This window comes from Dama dama, chromosome 4 (genome assembly GCF_033118175.1).
Source record: "Dama dama isolate Ldn47 chromosome 4, ASM3311817v1, whole genome shotgun sequence".
Taxonomy (NCBI): Eukaryota; Metazoa; Chordata; class Mammalia; order Artiodactyla; family Cervidae; genus Dama; species Dama dama.
This window is the reverse complement of record NC_083684.1, coordinates 72,126,766-72,147,184: the sequence shown is the minus strand read 5'-3', so window position 1 is coordinate 72,147,184 and position 20,419 is coordinate 72,126,766. Positions and strand designations below refer to the sequence as shown.

At 42.7% G+C, this 20,419-nt stretch overlaps 1 protein-coding gene across 2 annotated transcripts; it reads right to left on the bottom strand.

Moving 5' to 3' along the window:
* Positions 1-1,724: 1,724 nt before the first annotated feature.
* LOC133055006 (glycine cleavage system H protein, mitochondrial-like) lies at positions 1,725-18,362 on the bottom strand. Of its 2 annotated transcripts, XM_061140461.1 has the most exons (4): positions 18,076-18,362; positions 16,634-16,760; positions 15,015-15,075; positions 6,617-12,016 (listed from the first exon to the last, which is right to left on the bottom strand). In XM_061140461.1, the coding sequence occupies exons 1-4, from the start codon at positions 18,118-18,120 to the stop codon at positions 11,461-11,463; spliced, it is 789 nt and encodes a 262-aa protein (XP_060996444.1). In that variant the 5' UTR covers positions 18,121-18,362; the 3' UTR covers positions 6,617-11,460. The 2 variants fall into 2 exon arrangements, with proteins under 2 accessions (XP_060996443.1, XP_060996444.1); XM_061140460.1 differs by lacking the exons at positions 6,617-12,016; positions 15,015-15,075 and adding an exon at positions 1,725-6,608.
* Positions 18,363-20,419: the final 2,057 nt, after the last annotated feature.

Sequence of the window (20,419 nt, the reverse complement as noted above, 5' to 3'; positions counted from 1 at the left end):
GTGTAGCATTCCAGAGCCCATTTTAACTGGGATTGTATGGTTTAGGAAGATGCCCTTGGTGAACTGATAGCAAATGGCTTCCAAGAAGTACTGTCTGAATCACCCTATTCTCTGACACATCTATCATCCACGGCCCTGCAAACTTGGAACATGAGCAGACTGGGCCAGTCAGCTCCTCTTCTGTGGAATCTGGAACAAGGACCTCAGACATGCCAGAGCCTGCCAGGCACTCCAGTGAGGATTCGTGTTAAGGAGTGTGTTTTTTTACCAAAAGATCCTTGGTGCAGACACAGAGAGGTTGAAAGAGAGGATGCAGGTTCAGAACACATGCAGAGTGCAGGGAAGAAGGCTGGTGTGTGCCAATGGTCTTCTCAACCTGCCCCAACAGGCAGTGGGTCCACGAATGGAGCAGAGGCAAGCTGCTACCCAGTGAGACCAGGAGCACAAAGATCTCCATTATCACTTTCTGGTACCAGGTCCTCTGGGCTGTCTCTGCTCTTCCAAGCTGAAGGTTACAAACACCTGAGAAAGTTAAACCTCCTACCTAGTTGTTAGATGGTGTCAGAGGCTATCTGTCACTCAGCCGCTGAGAGTGGAGAGACCCAGCTCAGAATCACTGATTCTCGAAGGTTGAGCTCTCTGCTGTGCTCAAATGGAAGATGTGGCCTTGGGATATAATCAGTTGCAGCTGAGAGAAAAGCCTCCAGTGGAGGAAGCTACTGGCGGTAACAGACAAGGATATTCCAGTGAGAACTACAAGGGCAGATGGTACATGAGTAAATGGCTGTGTTGATGATTCCAACAAAGCTAAAGGCAGCTGGGACTCCTTGGAATTCTCTGTGTGTCTGCCTCAGGCTGAAGGCTTCGTGTACCAAGGTAAATAGATTAAACATCTCAAGTTTTGGAGCTAGACTGAGGGGTATGAATCCCTCTTGACTCAGGCACTTCTCCATTGTGTGATCTTGGGGAACCCACTTCATCATTTTGACCCTGGGTTTTGCCAGTAGTAAAACAAAAGTTCCTACTTTCTCAGTTGTGAGAATTAAAGAGAATATGTTTATAAAGCAAACCCTGGAATCTTGGCACTCAGTGTGACACTCAAGTACTCAGTGTTTTGTTACTTTTATTGATTCTCACAGGGACCAAGGTAAGCACCTTCATCACCTCCAGGTCATTCAGCAAATAGGTTCAGGAAGCTCTAGTGAGTTGCCTAGAGATTCCCAGGAGGTGAACCCATACTGAGATACCAGCCCTCTGCAGCCTCTGCCTCCTTCAGGTGAGTGTGTCAGTGGCTTATCAGAAGCCCCATTTCTTTCTCAAATGCACTCAGCACCAGTGGGGCTCAGGGACTTTAGGGGAAATGAGGGGTGCCTGGCAAGGCTGGTGGGGAGGCCCAGTGAGGTTGTGGGTACAGTACGGGGCAGCAGATGGGTGCTCCAGCTCAACCTCCCACAGTTCATGGGTAGAGCCACATCTTATACCTGTTTTACAAGGGGAAACTGAGGCCCAGAGGTGGGGAATCATTTGCCTGTGAGTCATAATGATGTTTTGTGATCAGGATTCAAACCCAGGCTGCTTGAGCCAGCGCTTGGGGAGTCTGATTACTGCCCTATTTCCAGCCCAGCTGGGCTCTGAGATTCTTCATTCTGATGCCATCTTGTCCCCCTTCCTCTAGAGTTCTGCTCCAACCCAAATCCCATGATGATAGATCAGGAAACCAGGCAAACACTATTAAGCAAGGGTTTCTGGTTTTATTAAATGCTTGGACTTTAGAAAGTGATGGAGAGTACATTAGTAACACAGATTAAAAGTGAATGATATATGTGTCCATTACAGTGCACATAGCATAAAAAAAAACTGAAAAAATTAGAACACATTATTCTGTTATTAAAATACTCCATAAATTAAAAAGTCACAAAATGAGTGAAATTCCAGTATGACTTGGCTGTTTCACTGCTCTTTTGTAAAAGGAAGAAAATAGCCAAAACTCAGAGACTAGGTGACAAATATGAACATTTCACTAAAGATATAGAGATAGCAAATACATATCTGAAAAATGATCACGAATCCTTAGGGAAATGCAAATAAAACAGTGAGATAGTATTACAAACTTATCAAAAGGGTTAAAATTAAGAATTACTGATCAGAAGGAAAATAAAAATTAAAAAAATAAAGATAAGCATATTCCTAATAAAAACACTAATATCCTGGAAGGTTATCCTCTACCCCATTTGTGTAGAAAGATATATATATATATACACACACAATAGATTAAAGTGACAGCTTCCTTAAAGAAAAAAAGATTGACCAAACGAAGTATTCACTAGGATACAGGAGGAAATGGACCTCTCAAACACTGCTGATAAGAATGAAAAAAACCAACCAAACAAACAAAAAAAAACCCCACAAAAATTCCCAGGCAGTCCAGTGGTTAGGACTCCAGGTGTTCACTGCTTAGGGCCCAGGTTCAATCCCTGATTGGGATATTAAAATCCCACAAGCCATACAGTGAGACCAAAAAAAGAAGAAAAGGTATAATTAGTTCAGATCATAATTTGATAATTTGTTTAAGTTAACACACATCTATCTTATGATTCACACTTTGCACTCTGAGTTATTGAAATAAAGATAAATGAAACATATATCCACATAAAGAATTATACACAAATATTTTACCAGCTTTCTTTTTCAATAGTCAAAAATTAGAAAAACTCCAAATGTTCATAAACAAATGAATGGATAATAGTGGTATATTCAAAAGCAAGAATATTTCTTAGAAAAAAAAAGTATGAGCTGCTCATACATTATTGATGACTCTTCAAGGATTTATGCAACTTAAATAAAAGCAGAAGAGTAAATACTTTGATTCCTATCATATGAATTCTAGAAAATGCAAAGAGATCTATTATAATGGAAAATAAATCAATGCTTACATGGAGGGCTGTGAAGGGCAAAGAAAGAGTATAAAAGGTCATGAGATAAATATACAGTAACATACAGTCATTACCATGACTATGATGATGGTTTTACTTCCATACATATGTCAGAACTCATCAAATAGCTTTTGAAATGGTTCACGATTGAAAAAAAACCACCACCAACAAAAACCAAACTTCTATGTCCAACTTTCTGCAAAGGAGGTTTGGCAATTCTATATTCATTCCACTTTCTCAGGCCCTTTGTGGATCAGTTTTACCTCAAAGACAACAAATAGAATGAGCAATGAATGACCTTCCACCTGAGTCAACAGGAATGTGACCTGGGTCACAGATACATTTGTGGATGAGAATTCTCCTTTCTTCTATCTTTACTCTTTTTTACCTGCCTTGCTCTTGGTAGGACCTGGGGAAGAAATTCCCCTCAGCACTGCTGGCATTCCCTGTGAACAAGGGAAAATATTTATGCTGCTCCCAGAAGCAGTTGTCACAGCTGACCCCTCCTCAGGGTGATCTAAGTCTCCTGATGCTCATCATAGCATCCAGGCCTGAAATGAGGAAAAGAAAGCCCTGCAGTCTTTCACAGGGGGCCATGGGCAGAAATGCAAATTTGGCAAAAACTAGTAAGCTAACTTCTGCCTCTGTGTTGGCTCCTCTGAAGCACAGAAAGTTTGATACCCCCATGAAAGTTGCACACCTCTTCATGGTTGTAGAGCCCAATTCTGCTTATAAAACACATGGCATGGTAAATGGAACGTCCAAGATTAAGGAGGATTTAAATAGTAACATCTTTGTTACTGTACAAACCAAAGCAATGGTCAGGCAGATCTGCCAGCAATGGCTGGCAATTCTTAATTGGTGACTTGGAAGCTAGAAAAATTAATCACTAGTATCTTCAGACCAACATGTCCCTGAAAATGGTGGTCCTTCTCTGCAAGCTGCCAGATGAACTTTTGATGTTCTCTGGGCCGATACTGCATCAGGCCCAGGCACAAGCTGCTCAGAAAGGGAATGAAGACATCCCAAGGGTTTAGGTTAATCCTAATTTCCTCCAACAAATGAGAGAACAGAGTACACTTCCCTGAGCATGCTGGGGTAGTGACTGATGCATACTGTGGAGACCTGCCAGATTAGAGGTGAAATGAATATGGCAACGGAAACTGGAAGTGATGTAAATCTATCAAGAGCAGATTAGCGTGCAACACAGTTACACGTGCTTCCCACATGACTGAAATTATGATGAAGAATCTCTTTACTCTTGGTGTTTGGATTTATGAGGCAATTAGTGTCTCACAGTTTGGTCCAGTGTCATTACACTGAACAAGGAAACTATACATTTCTTATACATCTAAGGCCTTTTTCCAGTGTGAATTCTCTGATGCTGAGAGAGGTTAGATTTTCGGCTAAAAGACTTCCCACATTTGAGGCAGTCATACGGCTTTTCTCCTGTGTGAACTCTCTGATGATAATGAAGGGTGGAACGAGAGGTGAAAGACTTCCCACATTCACTGCATTCATAAGGCCTTTCTCCTGTGTGAACTCTCCGGTGAATAATGAGGTGAATTCTTTGGGTAAAGGATTTCCCACAATCACTACATTCATGAGGCCTTTCTCCTGTGTGAACTCTCCGATGTCGAACGAGTATTGAGCTATTGGTAAAAGATTTCCCACAGTCACTGCACTTATAAGGCCGTTCTCCAGTGTGAACTCTCTGATGGTAGCCAAGGGCAGAGACAGAAGTAAATGACTTCTCACATTCATTGCACTCATAAGGTCTTTCTCCAGTGTGAACTCTCCGGTGTTTAGAGAGGTATGAATTCTGGCTAAAGGATCTCCCACAATCCGTACATTCATAAGGCTTTTCTCCAGTGTGAACCCTCTGGTGTTGATTCAACTGGGAACTATCTCTAAAAGATTTCCCACATTCACTGCAGTCAAAAGGCCTTTCTCCTGTGTGAACTCTCTGATGACAACGGAGGGCAGAGTTAGAGGTAAAAGACTTCTCACATTCGCTGCACTCATAAGGCCGTTCTCCAATGTGAATTTTCTGATGATAACGAAGGGCAGAGCCAGAGGTAAAAGATTTTCCACATTCACTGCACTCGTAAGGCCTTTCTCCTGTGTGAACTCTCTGGTGTATGTTGAGATGATTTCTTTGGGTAAAGGATTTTCCACACTCATTGCACTCATAAGGCCTTTCCCCTGTGTGAACTCTACGGTGTCGGATGAGTATTGGTCCATTGGTAAAGGATTTCCCACAGTCACTGCACTCATAAGGTTTTTCTCCTGTGTGAACTCTCTGATGATAACAGAGGGCAGAACCAGAGGTAAAAGATTTCCCACATTCATTACATTCAAAAGGCCTTTCTCCAGTGTGAACTCTCTGGTGTTGAGATAGGTAAGATTTATGGCTAAAGGATTTCCCACATTCACTGCACTCATAAGGCCTTTCTCCTGTGTGAATTCTTCGGTGTATAATGAGGTGATTTATTTGGGTAAAAGACTTTCCACAATCAGTACACTCATATGGCCTTTCTCCTGTGTGAATTCTCTGATGATAACGCAGGCCAGAGCTAGAGGTAAAAGACTTCCCACATTCCCCGCATTTATGAGTCTTTTCTCCAGTGTGAACTCTCTGATGATAATGGAGGGCAGAGCTAGAAGTAAAAGATTTCCCACAGTCATTGCACTCATAAGGCCTTTCTCCTGTATGAACCCTCCAGTGTTCAATTACATCAGATTTTCGTTTAAAGGACTTCCTACACTCAGTGCATTCATAACTGATTTCTCCAGTGTGAACTGTCCGTTGTTGAATAAAGATGGAGCTATGGCCAGAAGACTGTGCACAATGATAGCACACATGGCAATTTTCTCCAGTGTTACTCCTCTGAGGATAAATGAGGACAAATTCTTGGCTAAAGGATTTCCCACATTTGCTGCACTTGTACTGCCTTGCCCCAGTATGAATTCTTCGATGTTGAATGAGGGCTGAGCTTCCTCTAAAAGACTTTCCACAGTCACCACACTCATAAAGCCTGTCACCAGTGTGAGCTTTCTGGTGCACAATAAACGAGGATTTATACTTGAATTTTTTCCCACATTTACTGCACACAAAACGCTGTCTTTCAGGGTAGGCACTCTGGTCCTGAACAAGTGTGTGTTTGGGGCTGAAGGCTTTCTTGCATTCTCCCTTGGTACAATGACTTTTTTTGCTTTGTAAAGTTTCCATGCAGTGGGTGACCGTATTTGGCTTCTCCCCAGTGTGACCGGCCTGTTGCTTCAGATGTTCTGAGGTGGTTTGGCAGTCATCCCCAACTTCCTTGCTGGTTAAAGGCTCCCTTGACACATGGAAATTGGAGCTCTTCACAAATGATGGCCTGTCCACACTGATTATGGGTGGTTTTTCTTGCTTGTGCTGCTCCTGGTGCTGCTGAGGGTCTGTACTGAAAGAAAATCCTTTGGCACATGCCCTACACTTCAGTAATTTCTTGCTGTGTTGTGTTCCCTGCTGCTCAGCCAAATGGAAAATGCCTCTCAAGACTGGACCACACACTTCACAGGGGTGAATCTTCTGAGAAGATGAAGGTTCCTTGGAAGTCCTTGCCTGTGACACTGCCACAGAAACACTCTGTTCAAAGGAAGTCTCAACTTTCTCCTCTCCACTCCAGAAGCCTGAATGGAAAGAAATGCTGATGAGGTACACATTCACTTTATTGGAAGGGGCAACTCTCTGCACAAACATGCAAATGAAACAAAAAAAGATCTTGCATGTGGCAATGAAGATCCCATGAGCCACAATTAAGACCCAGCGTATGGGGCTTCCATTGTGGCTCACTGGTAAAGAATCCACCTGCCAATACAGGAGACACAAGTTTGATCCCTGGTCTGGGAAGATCCCACATGCTGTAGAGGAACTAAGCCCATATGTGCCACAGCTACTAAGCCTGTGGTCTAGAGTCCAGGAGCTGCAACTGGTGAACCCATGTGCCACAACCACTGAAGCCCATGCACCTAGAACTCATACTCTACAATGAGAAGCCTTTGCACTGCAATGAGAGCAGCCCCCACTCACCAGAACTACAGAAAAAGCCCACACAGCAACAAAGATCCACCACACCAAAAATTAACAGAAAAACAAATTTTTTCAAAAGCAGTGGTTAAAAAACACAAGTAGGGTAATTATACTATGTCAGATGAGATACTCTTTAAGTAAATAATTGTCACAAGAGACAAAGGAGGTCATTACATAATGATAAAGCAATCAATTCATCAAGAGGATAAAAATTACAAATACATATGTACCCAATATTGGAGCACCTAAATATATAAAGCAAATTTTAACAAATCTGAAGGTAGAAATAGATAGCTGCAATAATATTAAGGGTTCAATATCCCACTCTGGATAAGAAAGCTGCTGGACTTGAACTGCACCTAAGACCAAATGGACCTAATAGACATGTACAAAAGATGCTATCCAATTATAGCAGAATACACATTCTTCCCAAGTGCATGTATCATTCTCTAGGAGACGTTACATGTTGGGTCACAAAACAAATACTAAAAAATTTACAAAGATGAAAATAGTATCAAGTATCTTTTCAAACTACAATGGTATGAAACTGGAAATCATTAACAGGAAGAAACCTGGAAAATTCACAAATATTGGAATTTAAATGACACACTCCTGAATGACCTACAGGTTAAATAAGAAGTTTAAAAAAAAATATTTAGACAAATGAAAATGAAAACAACACACCAAAATTTGTAGGATGCAGCAAAAGCAACTGTAAGAGGATAGTTTAGAGCAATACATGCCTACATTAAGAATAAAAGAACGATCTCAAATAAACAGTGTATGCTTATACCTCAAGACATGAAAAAAAGAACTAAGATTAAAATTATCAGAAATAAGCAAATAATAAAGATCAGAGCCGAAAAGTGAAACAGAGACTAGGAAAATGATAGAAAACATCAATGAAACTAAGAGGGCCTTTTTTTGGCCACAGCATGTGGCTTAAAGAATCTTAGTTCCCTGACCAAGGATCAAACCTGGGCCTCCTGGAGTGAAAGTATGGAGTCCTAACCACTGGACTACCAGGGAATTCCCAAGAGTCAGTTTCTTAGAAGATACGAGGTCTTTGGTTAGATTGACAGGCCTTTAGTTAGATGATGAAAAGAAGAGTGACGAAACAAACTCAGAAATAAAAGAAGAGACATCACAACTGATACTGCAGGAATACAATCTATCAGAAGAAATTACAATGAACAATTTGTTCCAACTTTGAACAAATTAGATAACTTCAAGAAATGAATGACATACCTATAAACATAAAACCAACCAAAACTAAATCATGAAGAATTAGAAAATCTGAACAGATCTATAAGGAGGTAAGGAGATGGTAAGGAGACATAATCACTAATAAAAAAATCCCCAACAAAGAAAAGCCCAGGACTAGACAGAATCACTGGGAAATGAACTTAATATTTATAGACTTAACATTAATCCTTCTCAAAGTCTTCCAAGAACTTGAAGCAGGAACACTTCCAAGTTCATTTTATGAGAACAGCATTACTCTGATATCAAAGCTATTTAAGCATAACACAAGAGAAGAAAATTATAGGACAATACCCCTGATAAACATAGATACAAAACTCTTCAACAAAACACTTACAAATCAAATCTAACAGCACATTAAAAGAATCATACATCACAATCAAGGAGGATTTATCCCGGGGATGCTAACAAGGTTAAACATCATGTGCAACATCAAAAAATGTGACAAACACATTATCACAATGGAAGATAAAACCCATAATCATATCTATAAATGCTGAAAAAGCATTTGATAAAATTCAATATCTTTTCAAGGTTAAAAACTCTCAATAAGTTAGACATAGAAGGAATGCACCTCAACACATCTGATATGGCTACAGCTAACATCACATTCTGGGCTTCCCAGGTGGCCCAGTGGTAAAGAATCTACCTGCCAAGCAGGAGACAGTTTTGATCCCTAAGTCAGGAAGATCCCCTGGAGAAGGAAATGGCAACCAACTCCAGTATTCTTGCCTGGGAAATCTCATGGACAGAGGAGCCTGGCGGGCTACAGTCCATGGGGTCACAAAAGAGTCGGACACAAATCAATGACTAAACAACAACAACAACATTATATTCAACATTCAAAAGCTAAAAAGGTTTTCCTCTAACATCAGGAACAAGACGAGGATGCCCATCACTTCTGCTTTTATTCAACACAGTACAGGAAGCCCTAGCCAGAGTAAGTAGGGAAGAAAAAGAAAGAAAAGGCATTCAAACCAGAATTGCTGTCATTATTCAGTTGCTAAGTCACGTCCGACTCTGTGCCACCCCTGGGACTTCAACACACCAGGCTTCACCATCCTTCACTATCTCCCCAAATTTGCTCAATCATGTTCAAAAAGTTGGTGATGACATCCAACCAGCTCATCCTCTGTTGCCCTGTTCTCCTCTTGCCCTCAGTCTTCCCCAGCAGCGGGGTCTTTTCCAATGAGTTGGTTCTTTGCACCAGGTAGCCTAAGTACCAGAGCTTCAGCTTCAGCATCAGTCTTCCACTGAACATTCAGGGTTGATTTCCTTTAGGACTGACTAGTTTGATTTCCCTTCAGTCCAACTGACTCTCAAGAGTCTTCTCCAGCACCACAATTTGCAAGCATCAATTCTTCAGTGCTCAGCCTTCTTTATGGTCCAACTCTTACATCTATACATGACTACTGGAAAAACCATAGCTTAGACTATATGGACCTTTGTCAGCAAAGTGATGTCTCTACTTTTTAAAATGCTGTCTAGCTTTGTCATAAAGCTCTTCTTCCAAGAAGCAAGTGTCTTTTAATTTCATGGCTGCAGTCACCATTTGCAGTGATTTTGGAGCCCAAGAAAATAAAGTCTGTCACTGTTTTCATTGTTTTCCTGTCTATTTGCCATGAAGTGATGGGACCAGATGCCATGATCTTAGTTTTCTGATTGTTCAGTTTTAAGCCAGCTTTTTCATTGTCCTCTTTCACCTTCATCAAGAGGTTCCTCTTCACTTTCTGCCCTTAGGGTGGTATTATCTGCATATCTGATGTTGCTGATATTTCTGCTGGTAATCCTGAGTCCAGTTAGTGATTCATCCAGCCTGGAATTTTGCATTAGGTACTCTGCATGTATGTTAAATAAATAGAGTGACAGTATACAGCCTCGTCATACTCCTTTCCCAATTTTGAACCAGTCTATTGTTGCATGTCTGGCTCTAACTGTTGCTTTTTGACCTGCATACAAGTTTCTCAGGAGACAGGTAAGGTGGTCTGGTACTGCCATCTCTTTAAGAATTTTCCAGACTTTGTTGTGATTCATATAGTCAAAGGCTTTGGCATAGTCAATGAATCAGAAGTAGATGTTTTTCTGGAATTCCCTTGCTTTCTCTATGATCCAATGAATGTTGGCAAGCTGACCTCTGGTTCCTCTGCCTTTTGTAAATCCAACTTGTACATCTATAAGTTCTCAGTTCACATACTGTTGAAGACTAGCTTGAAGGATTTTGACCATTACCTTGTTAGCGTGTGAAATAAGCACAGTTGTACAATAGTTTGAACATTCTCTAGCATTGTCCTTCTTTAGGATAGAAATGAAAACTGACCATTGCCAGTCCTGGGGCCATTGCTGAGCTTTCCAGATTTGCTGGCATATTAAGTCCAGCACTTTAACAGCAAGAATAGAAGAAGCAAAACTGTTTGTAGGTAGCACAGTCTTATATGTAGAAACCCCAAAATTCTACCCTACTAAATGAATTCAGTAAAGTTGCAGGACAAAAAAACCCCAATATACAAATTTGTTTCAGTTGATTTTATATACACTAGTAAAAACTGTCTGAAAAGAAAATTAAGAAAATAACCTTATTTTAAATAGAATAAAAAACAAAATAACCTTATTTTAAATAGAATAAAAAACAAAATAGGAATAAATTTAACCTAGGAGTTGAGAAATTTTTTTTTTATTATTAAATTGTTTATTCTCCTGCAAGGCTGTTGCTTCACTGTATAAAAATAGCACCAGCAAACACAGTATACTGCAAAATTAAGACAGTAATATTCTTCACTGGACACTATACAACTAACAAACTTTTCTCCACTGGCAGTTATTTCTAGTGGGAAGATCATTTTGACCCAAATCCAAGGATAGCTGTAAGCAAGTTACAATGTCATATAAGGTATAAGATAACCATGTTATCCTTGAATTACATAATTTTTATAATTAGTTTTATCAGAGATAATTTCAGGAATTCTGAATATTATAACTGGAGCCTAGCCTAAAAATCACAGGATGCTGTGGAAAAGATACACAGTATTTATCTGAAGGCATTAGAAAGTTAAGGGGTATTTTCTTCAGGAAACATTGTTACAAGTAGTTTCTTTTGCTAAAAGTTGCTTTTTAAATATCTATCCACCACTAATTTAAGACAACTATGCTAGATTAAGTTGTTTCAAAGTAGTTTATTTAGGGGTTCCATTTTCATTCCTCAATAGATTTTATGTATTTTTCATATGCTTCTTCACTCATTAGTTCATCTAGTTCTGAAGGGTTACTGAATGTCATCTTGATCAGCCAACCATCTTCATGACAAGACTTGTTGACAAGTCCTGGATTTTCTGCTAGAGCTGTATTAATTTCAGTTACTTCTCCTGATAGAAGGGAATAGAGTTCACTAGCAGCTTTCACACTTTCCAAAGCACCAAACTCCTCTTGTTTGTTCAACTTTGTCCCAACTTCAGGCAGACTACAGTAAACAACATCTCCCAAAGCTTCCTGTGCAAAATTGCTGATTCCCACTGTTCCAACACCGTTTTCTGTTGTTACCCATTCGTGTTTTTCTGTGAATTTCCGCACCGACAGCAGAGCAGGGCCGGTGCGCAGTGCCCGGACTGCACCCGCCCGCAGTCCCCATGGCCGCGGCGAGCAGGGCGCGCTGGGTGCCGAGATGGCGCGCAGGCTGCCGACCGCGGCCCACACGCTCCGCACCGCTTGCAGCGCCATGTTCGCACGGGTGCAGAGGGTCTCGGCGCGGCACCTAGAGCACCCAGGAGTTGAGAAATTTATATTCTGAAAATTATACAACAATGATGAAAGAAAGTAGAGAAGACATAAATAAATGAAAAGATATCCAGTGTTCTAGGATTTCAAGAATTAATATTGTTAATTTTACCAAGAGCAATTTACAGATAGAAAACAATCCATATCAAAATTCCAAAGACATTTCCCACAGAAATAAACAATCCTCAAGTTCATAGGGAACCATAAAAAATTCCAAATAGCAAAAGCAATCTTGACAAAGAAGGACAAAGCGAGCGGCATCATACTGCCTGATTTCAAAGTATTACAAAGCTACAGTAACCGACACATTATGGTACTGGCATTAAAAAAGACACATAGATCAATGGAATTGAATAGTGAGCCCCAACTCTAATGGCAGAAAGTGAAGAGGAACTAAAGAGCCTTTTGATGAGGGTCAAAGAAGAAAGTGAAAAGTTAGCTTAAAACTCAACATTCAAAAAACTAAGATCATAGCATTTGGTCTCATCACTTCGTGGTAAATCAAAGGGGAAAAAGTGGAAGTGGTGACAGATTTTATTTTCTTAGGCTCCAAAATCACTGCAGATTGTGACTGCAGCCATGAAATTAAAAGACACTTATTCCCTGAATGGAAAATTATAACAAACCTAGATAGCATATTAATTAAAAAGCAGAGATATCACTTTGCCAACAAAGGTCTGTATTGTCAAAGCTACATTTTTTCCAGTAGTCATGTACGGATGTGAGAGTTGGACCATAAAGAAGGCTGTGTGCCAAAGAATTGATGCTTTGGAACTGTGATGCTGCAGAAGACTTTTGAGAGTCAAATGGACTGTAAGGAGAGGAAACTGGTCAATCCTAAAGGAAATCAACCCTGAGTATTCATTGGGAGGACCAATGTCGAAGCTCCAATATTCTGGTCACCTGAGTCAAAGAGCTGACTCATTGGAAAACACTCTGATGTTGGGAAAGACTGAAGGCAGGAGGAGAAGGAGGCAGCAGAGGAGGAGATGGTTGGGTGGTATCACCAACTCAATGGACATGAGTTTGAGCAAACTCCTGGAGACAGTGGAGGACAGAGGAGCCTGGTGTGCTACAGTCCACTGGGTCGCAAAGTCAGACACAACTTAGTAACTGAACAACAACAATACAAGGTCAAGCCAGGCATAACATTCCCTAAGCCAAAGCCCAAGGGAGTCAAGCCCTAACCCTCTCCAATTCTGTGATGACTGAGAGACGTGAGAAGCTGCAAAAAAAAAAAAAAAAAAAATTTGATGCTAGCACAGATTAGTTCACGAGGTTCAAGGAAAGGGACTGTCTCCATAACACAGAAGCACAAGGTGAAGCAGCAAATGTTGATGTAGAAGCTACACCAAAGTTATCCAAAAGATCTAGCTAAGCTAATTAATAAACATTGCTACACTAAACAACAGATTTTTAACGTAGATGAAATAGTCTTATGTTGGAAAAAGATATCATCTAGGACTTTCACAGTGAGAGAGAAGTCAATGCCTGGCTTCAAAGGACAAGCTAAACTCTCTCGTTAGGGGCTAATGCAGCTAGTGACTAGATGTTGAAGCCAATGCTCCTTTATCACTCTGAAAATCTTGGGCCCTTAAGCATTATGCTAGATTTACTCTTCATATACTCTATAAACAGGACAACAAAGCCTGGATGACAGCACATATATTTATAACATGGTTTACTGAATAATTTAAGACTACTGTTGAGACCTACTGCTCTGAAAAAAAGATTGTTTTCAAAATATTACTGTTCACTGAAAATGTACCCAGTCGCTCAAGAGCTCTGATGGAGATGTATATTGTTTTCATGCCTAGTACAACATCCATTCTGTGGCCCATGGATCAAGTAGACTAGACTGCCAACCTTAAGAAATACATTTCATAAGGCTATAGACACCATAGATAGTAATTCCTCTAACTGTTGTTGTTGTTTAGTCTCTAAGTCACGTCTGGCTCTTTTGTGACCCCCGTGGACTGTAGCCTACCAGGCTCCTCTATCCATGGGATTCCCCAGGCAGGAATACTAGAGTGGGTTGCCATTTCCTTTTCCAGAGGATCTTTCTGACCCAGGGATCAAACCCATGTCTCCTGCATTGGCACTTGGATTCTTGGCACCAAGAATTGCCATCAAGATTGGCACCACTGAGCATTTGGGAAGGCCTGATTCCTCTAATATATCCAGGTCAAGTAAATTGAAAACCTTCTGGAAAGGATTCATCATTCTAGATGCCATTAAGAATATTTATGAATCATGGGAAAAGATCAAAATATCAACACTAACAGAATCTGGAGAAAAGTTGATTGAAGAACACTCTCATGTGTGACTTTGAGGGGTTCAAGACCTCAGTGAAGGAAGTAACTGTAGATGTGGTGGAAAATGCAAGAGAACTAGAATAAGAATGGAGCTAGAAGAGAACTGAATTGCTGCAATCTCAGAATAAAACTTTAACAGATGAGAAAAGAAAGCATCTTCTTGAGACAGAATATACTGGTGAAAATGCTGTTTAAAATGTTGGAATGATAACAAAGGATTCAGAATATTACATAAACTTAGTTGATAAAGCAGCAATAGGGTTTGAGAAGATTGACTCCAACCTTGAAACAATTTCTACTGTGTGTAAAATGCTATCAAACAGCATTCCATACTACAGAGAAATCATTCATGAAGGGAAGAGTCCATCCATGCAAGAAATTTCATTGTCTTATTTGAAAAAATTGCCATAGCCACCCCAACCTTCAGCAACCTGATTAATCAGCACCTTGATCAGCCAAAATTAAGGGAAGAGCAAAAAGATACAGCTCAGATGACAGTTAACATTTTTCAAGCAATGAAGACTTCTTTTTAACTAAAGTATATTTGTTGTCATTTTATATATAATGCTATTGCACACTTGGGCTACTGCACAGCATGAACATAACACTTACATTCACTGGGAAACAAAACTTTGTCACTTGCTTTAGGGTCATACTCACTTTTTATTGTGGTGGTCTGGAACCAAACCTGCAATGTCTGTGAGGTATGCCTTGCCTCTATCTGTATATGAATAAATGGACAGTCTGGTATTTATATGCAATGGAGTATCACTCAGTCATTAAAAAGGAAAGCATGCATTGATGAACCTGGAAGGCTTAACACAAAATAAAATAAGCCAGAAAAAAAAAAAATACTGTATGACTGAATGAATGAAAGTCGCTCAGTCATGTCTGATTCTTTGTGACCCCACGGACCACAGCCCACCAGACTCCTTTGTCCATGGAATTCTCCAGGCAAGAATATTGGAGTGGGTAGCCATTTTCTTTTCAAGGGGATCATTCCAACCCAGGAATCAAACCCAGGTCTCCTGCATTGCAGACAGATTCTTTACCATCTGAGCCACCAGGGAAGCCCAAATACTGTATGGTATCACTTATATATGAAATCTTGAAAAACAGAGTTGAAACCAGAGAAACAAAGAATGGGGGCTCAGGTCTACAGAAAATGGTGGTTGGTTATAAGGTGAATAAGCTCTGGGGATCTAATACAGCATGGAGACCATAGTTAATAATGCTGTATTGTACACTTCAAATGTGCTAAGAGAGTAGATCTTAAGTGTTCTCACACATATGAAAAAGGTAAATATATCAGGTAATGGATACGTTAATTTATTATAGTCCTCATTTCATAATATGTGTGTATATGTATAAAATCATAGCATTGTATACATTCTTTTTTAAAATTTTTTGGCTGTCTTCAAAGGTCACACCACCTGTCATGAATGAGAAAGATGAAATCATAAGCATTCTCTGAGAACCCACAATTCATCTCACATCTTCACATCTATTCCAGTCATCCTCCCCCAGAGTTCACCACCTCAAGGTTTGTGGGATCTCAGTTCCCCAACCAAGAATTGAACCCAGGCCACAGCAATGAAAGAACTAATCCTAATCACAGGACCATTAGGGAACTCTGTACACTTTAAATGTATACAGTATTATTAATTATAACTCAATAAGAGAAAAGGAAAAGAAGAGATCTAAACACTACAGACAGAACCATAAAGGATATCCTTGAAAAACAGCCCATGATCCAGGTTATGACCATGACAATGCCTTCAACTCTTGGCATACAGAGACATGAGGAAACGTGAGATAATTAAAGGGAACAAAACCAGGGACACAGAAGTGCCATGGATCTGGATACACCACCTGGTCAGGGAAAAGGGAAGAAAGATGCAATCCATTAGCCTCACTGCAAGATTGCTGACTTCAAATACATCCGTATTAGGGTTGAGTACAGAAATCCCTATGCTTATTCAATTATTAGTATTGAAACTATATCAGCATCTCATTTAATCCTTACAATGACCCTGTAAAGGAAAACAGTAATATTATTTTATTCTTTTTGGGAATAATAATAATAATTGGGGCTACAAGGCGAGACAACGGCAGTGCAAACAACCCTGCCCTATCTATCAAAACAACCAGCCAGAAAGCTGAGGAAACAAACAGTGCCCAAGGTGCATGTGTTTGAACAGGGCACCCCTTGAGGAAAGGAGGGTGAGGCAGGATATAGAGCCTAGCCCAGGTCAGTCTGGGGTGGGTGACAGTCTTACCCAATGAGGATATAAGTGCATAGTTCTCCAGCATCACATCATGGTATAGGCGTCTCTGAGCCGCATCAAGGAGCTTCCATTCCTTCCAACTAAAGGACAGGGCAACATCCTCAAAGGTCACACCACCCTGTCATGAATGAGATAGATGAAACCATAAACATTCTCTCTCTGAAAACCCACAATTCATCTCACACATCTATTCCAGTCATCCTCCCCCAGAGTTTGTCACCTCAGGCTATGGTGCCAACGATGCCTGATCTCTCTTCACTGTCCCGTTAATCACTGTTGAGCCTTCAGCCACAAAAGGCGGTGCCCAGGAGGAATAAACTCCACCTAAACTCTGGGCCTGGCTTACAGGGCCCCATCCCTCCCACCAGGTAATTCCCCTGAGAACTCCCACATTGTGCCTCCAAGACACAGCCAAACATGGTCTCATCGCTACCCTTAAGTCACCAGCACCAGGGCCTGTGGGCCCTCAATTCGTACTTCCTCTTGATGTGCACATCAGCTGACCAAACCTCCTTCACATCTTCAGACCCCACAGTTGCACTCCCAGAGCTCTCCCACCACCCTGCCCCACATCACAGGCATCTCTGTGGACTCACCTATGTACCTGGAACATGACATTCAGAGAGTGCTTAACAAAATCAAACATGATCTAGTATTATCCCAGATCTCTGAGGGATCCCATACCCAGGAGAAGTCCTGAATGCTGTTTTGAAGCACTGCCTACTTTCCTTCTGAACTTTCAGTATTAGCCACCCAGAACCAGTGAGGGGCTGGGACATCCTCTCCTGCTTTAGGTAGGTTCCATATGTGCCTTTTCAACCTTCAGAACCTGGGGGGAAAGGAAGGCAACCATGGCTGGGCTCAATGTGTATCACCTCGCCTGTATCCCCACCTGGCACTGGAACCTAGTGAAGTCAACCTGACTAACCTCTGCGCTTCAGTCCTCAGTGCTGCCTCTTATCAGATCCTGAGCCCTTAGACAAGACTCAACTTCCTGTGCCTTTCTGTGTCACCCCATTCCAGTATGTTCCTTCTCAGAGCAGGTTTTGAAAACTTTTAAAGCCCTGACAGTGTTCCTTGTCCATTCAGAACTCTCCATGGTTTCCAAGTCCCTCAGAATAAAGGAACAACCTCTCCCTCTGCCAGGCCAGGCCTGATTATCACCTCACACTCTTGTTTACTGCACATATAAGATGGACCCAGGTTTCCCCATCCTCCTGCCTCAGTACGACCTCCAAGCCTCTGAGCCTGGGGGTCCCTCCGCCTGTCACCCTCTTCCACGAGCCATCACATTGTCAGACACAGGACCCCACCCACGACCGCCCCACCGTTCTAGATCCCGCGGCTGTGGGCACTTGAGCAGGAGCATCGCGCTCGGAGCTTTAGTGTCTGATGGGGTGAGGGCGGTGCAGGCCCGGAGATCGAGCGTTTACCTGAGGCGGGTCCCTCAGCGCCGCCGCCACCGCCGCCGCCGCCATCTGACTGTGGCCGGAGCGGGTCCGGAAGCGGCCTGAGAACTCGGGCACTGCAGGGCCTCTACTGGGCCTAGCGCGGGTCACCCCGGGCGGCGTCGCCGAGTCTCAGATCTGCCTCTGTGCAGCGGGTACAGGCTCTCCTCTCGGACCCTCTTGGTGCGGCCACCTAGATCCCGACACAACGGTCTGCAGCCGGAAAGGACCCAACGGGCGCGAAAAAATCACTGCCACAACGAGGACGCCGGAAGTCCCTCCCCAAAGCAATAAGACGGCGCAGGAATCCCTCGCCCTGATTGGTCGTTGCCTTTTAATTGAAGCTTCTCTGCCTGCCCTCTTCTGGGTGTCTGCGCTCTACGGGCGCAGTGAACGGAGTTATTGTTCATCTGAAGCATTGGCTTTGCAACCCCCTGAGAGGGACCGTGGCATCCACTCCCAGGTGGCACAGTGGTAAACAATCGGCCAATCAGTGCAGGCTTCGCTCCCTGGGTCGGGAAGATCCCCTGGAGACGGAAATGGCAACCCACTCCAGTTATTCTTGCCTGGGAAATCCCATGTACAGAGGGGCCTGGAGCGGACTACAGTCCAAGGAGTCGCGAAAAGTTGGAGGCGACTGAGCACGCACGTAAGCTGAAAGGACTAAGGAGGAACGCTGGACGGTGGTTCTTATCCCTCAAAGGAGGGAGAGGCTTTGTTTGTTGGCGAAAAGACATTATTTCAGACTCCATGAAACTCAGCCAGCTCTTATGTGTGCGCTCATTCGCTTGAGTGTCCGACTCTTTGCGACCCCGTGGACTGTAACCCGCCAGGCTCCTCTGTCCATGGGATTCTCCAGGCAAGAATACTGGACTGGGTAGCCATGCCCTTCTCCAGGGGATCTTCTGATCCAGGGATTGAACCCTTGTTTCTTGCATTGGCAGGTGGATTCTTTACTACTAGCGCCACCACTTGGGAAGCACCAATATACAATATGATTTATCCTAGATAATCCAATCACTTAGTCCCTAGTTGGCTCCAGAGGCCAAATATGAGATTTTTAACTCAGAGGCTTAGTCCTGCCTTTTCACTTCAGAGGCAGAATCCCAACTTGTGCATGTTGCTACCAGGGTGCATCAAAGTTATGGACACGGGTTTCTCTGACACAGAAGGACAGAAGGACAGGGAAGCCTGGCATGCTGCAGCCCATGGAGTTGCAAAGAGTTGGACACGACTGAGCAACTGAACCAACCACCACCGGATGCATGAGTGGCGGATGGTTGGGTGCTGCTGGGTAGGTTGGAGAGCCTGTGGATCCCCATGAACTGCTCTGCCTCCCTCAGAAGCCTCCAGGGACAGATCTGCCAGGAACTCTGGGCAGGGCCTAGCCTTTGGTGATTTTAGAGGGAGAAGCTTTCCACAATGGGCAGACACATGCTAGGTGTCTCCTGCGGTCCCTGTACCATCCCAGCCTCCCTGACTGACATTTTGGGTCTGGCACTCTCTGCTGTGCTCCTCCATTACCACTGCACCTGTACTCCTCCTCATCTGAGACACAACCTTAGATCACAGGTGTCCCCGCAGACTTGACACATGGCCCTCTTAAGGTATAGAGCAAAGAGTGCATGCCCCAGGCGCCTGCCCTGTACATTCCTACCGCAGTTCTTATGAGACACTGCCCCAACCAGAAGTGAGTAGTGGCCCTGAAGTCCAAGTGTCTGAAAAAGCAGCCAAACATGGCGAGATCCACAGAAGGTAAAAGCAGTTGCAAATAGTCAACAGTTAGAGAAAGGGAGAGATAAAAAAGAGTTTTGGAGAGTTTGGTGTAAGAAGCCCTTGCAAAGTAACCAGTGAGTCAGACAGGGCAACTCAGAATAGCATGACCACTCAGATACCCTGATGCTAAAAATGTGAGGCCAGTGAGGATTTCCAGGGATGCCCCAGTGTGTTCAGGGACATGCCTCCCCTCTGGTCAGTAAGTTATGTCTTTGAGGCCTCCAAGCCTCCAGTCAGGTCACGGTGCCCCGAGCTGTTGCCTGACTGGCCTTGTAAAGTCTCCTCCTGCACATGTGTAGTTTTCTACCAAAAGCTTGGGGGAACTTGGGTAGAATTTTTCAGCTCCACAAGGACCTCCCTGGCCGTCCAGTGGCTTCACACTTCCAGGACAGTTAGGCCCTGCTCTATAGCACAAGGAACTCTGCTCAATGTCATGTGGCAGCCTGGATGGCAGGGGAGTTTGGGGGAGCATGGATACATGTATACCACATGGCTGCGTCCCTTCACTGTTCACATAAAACTATCACAACATTGTTAATCAGCCATACTCTAC

Excerpts from the sequence above, each read along its gene's own strand:
- LOC133055006 (XM_061140460.1), bottom strand. The coding sequence starts at position 18,120 with ATGGCGGCGGCGGCGGTGGCGGCGGCGCTGAGGGACCCGCCTCAG. Across the intron at positions 16,761-18,075 it reads CGCTGAGGGACCCGCCTCAG|GGTGGTGTGACCTTTGAGGA; the intron begins GTAAACGCTCGA and ends CATTCATGACAG. Across the intron at positions 6,609-16,633 it reads TGCACTTATATCCTCATTGG|GCTTCTGGAGTGGAGAGGAG; the intron begins GTAAGACTGTCA and ends CTTTCCATTCAG.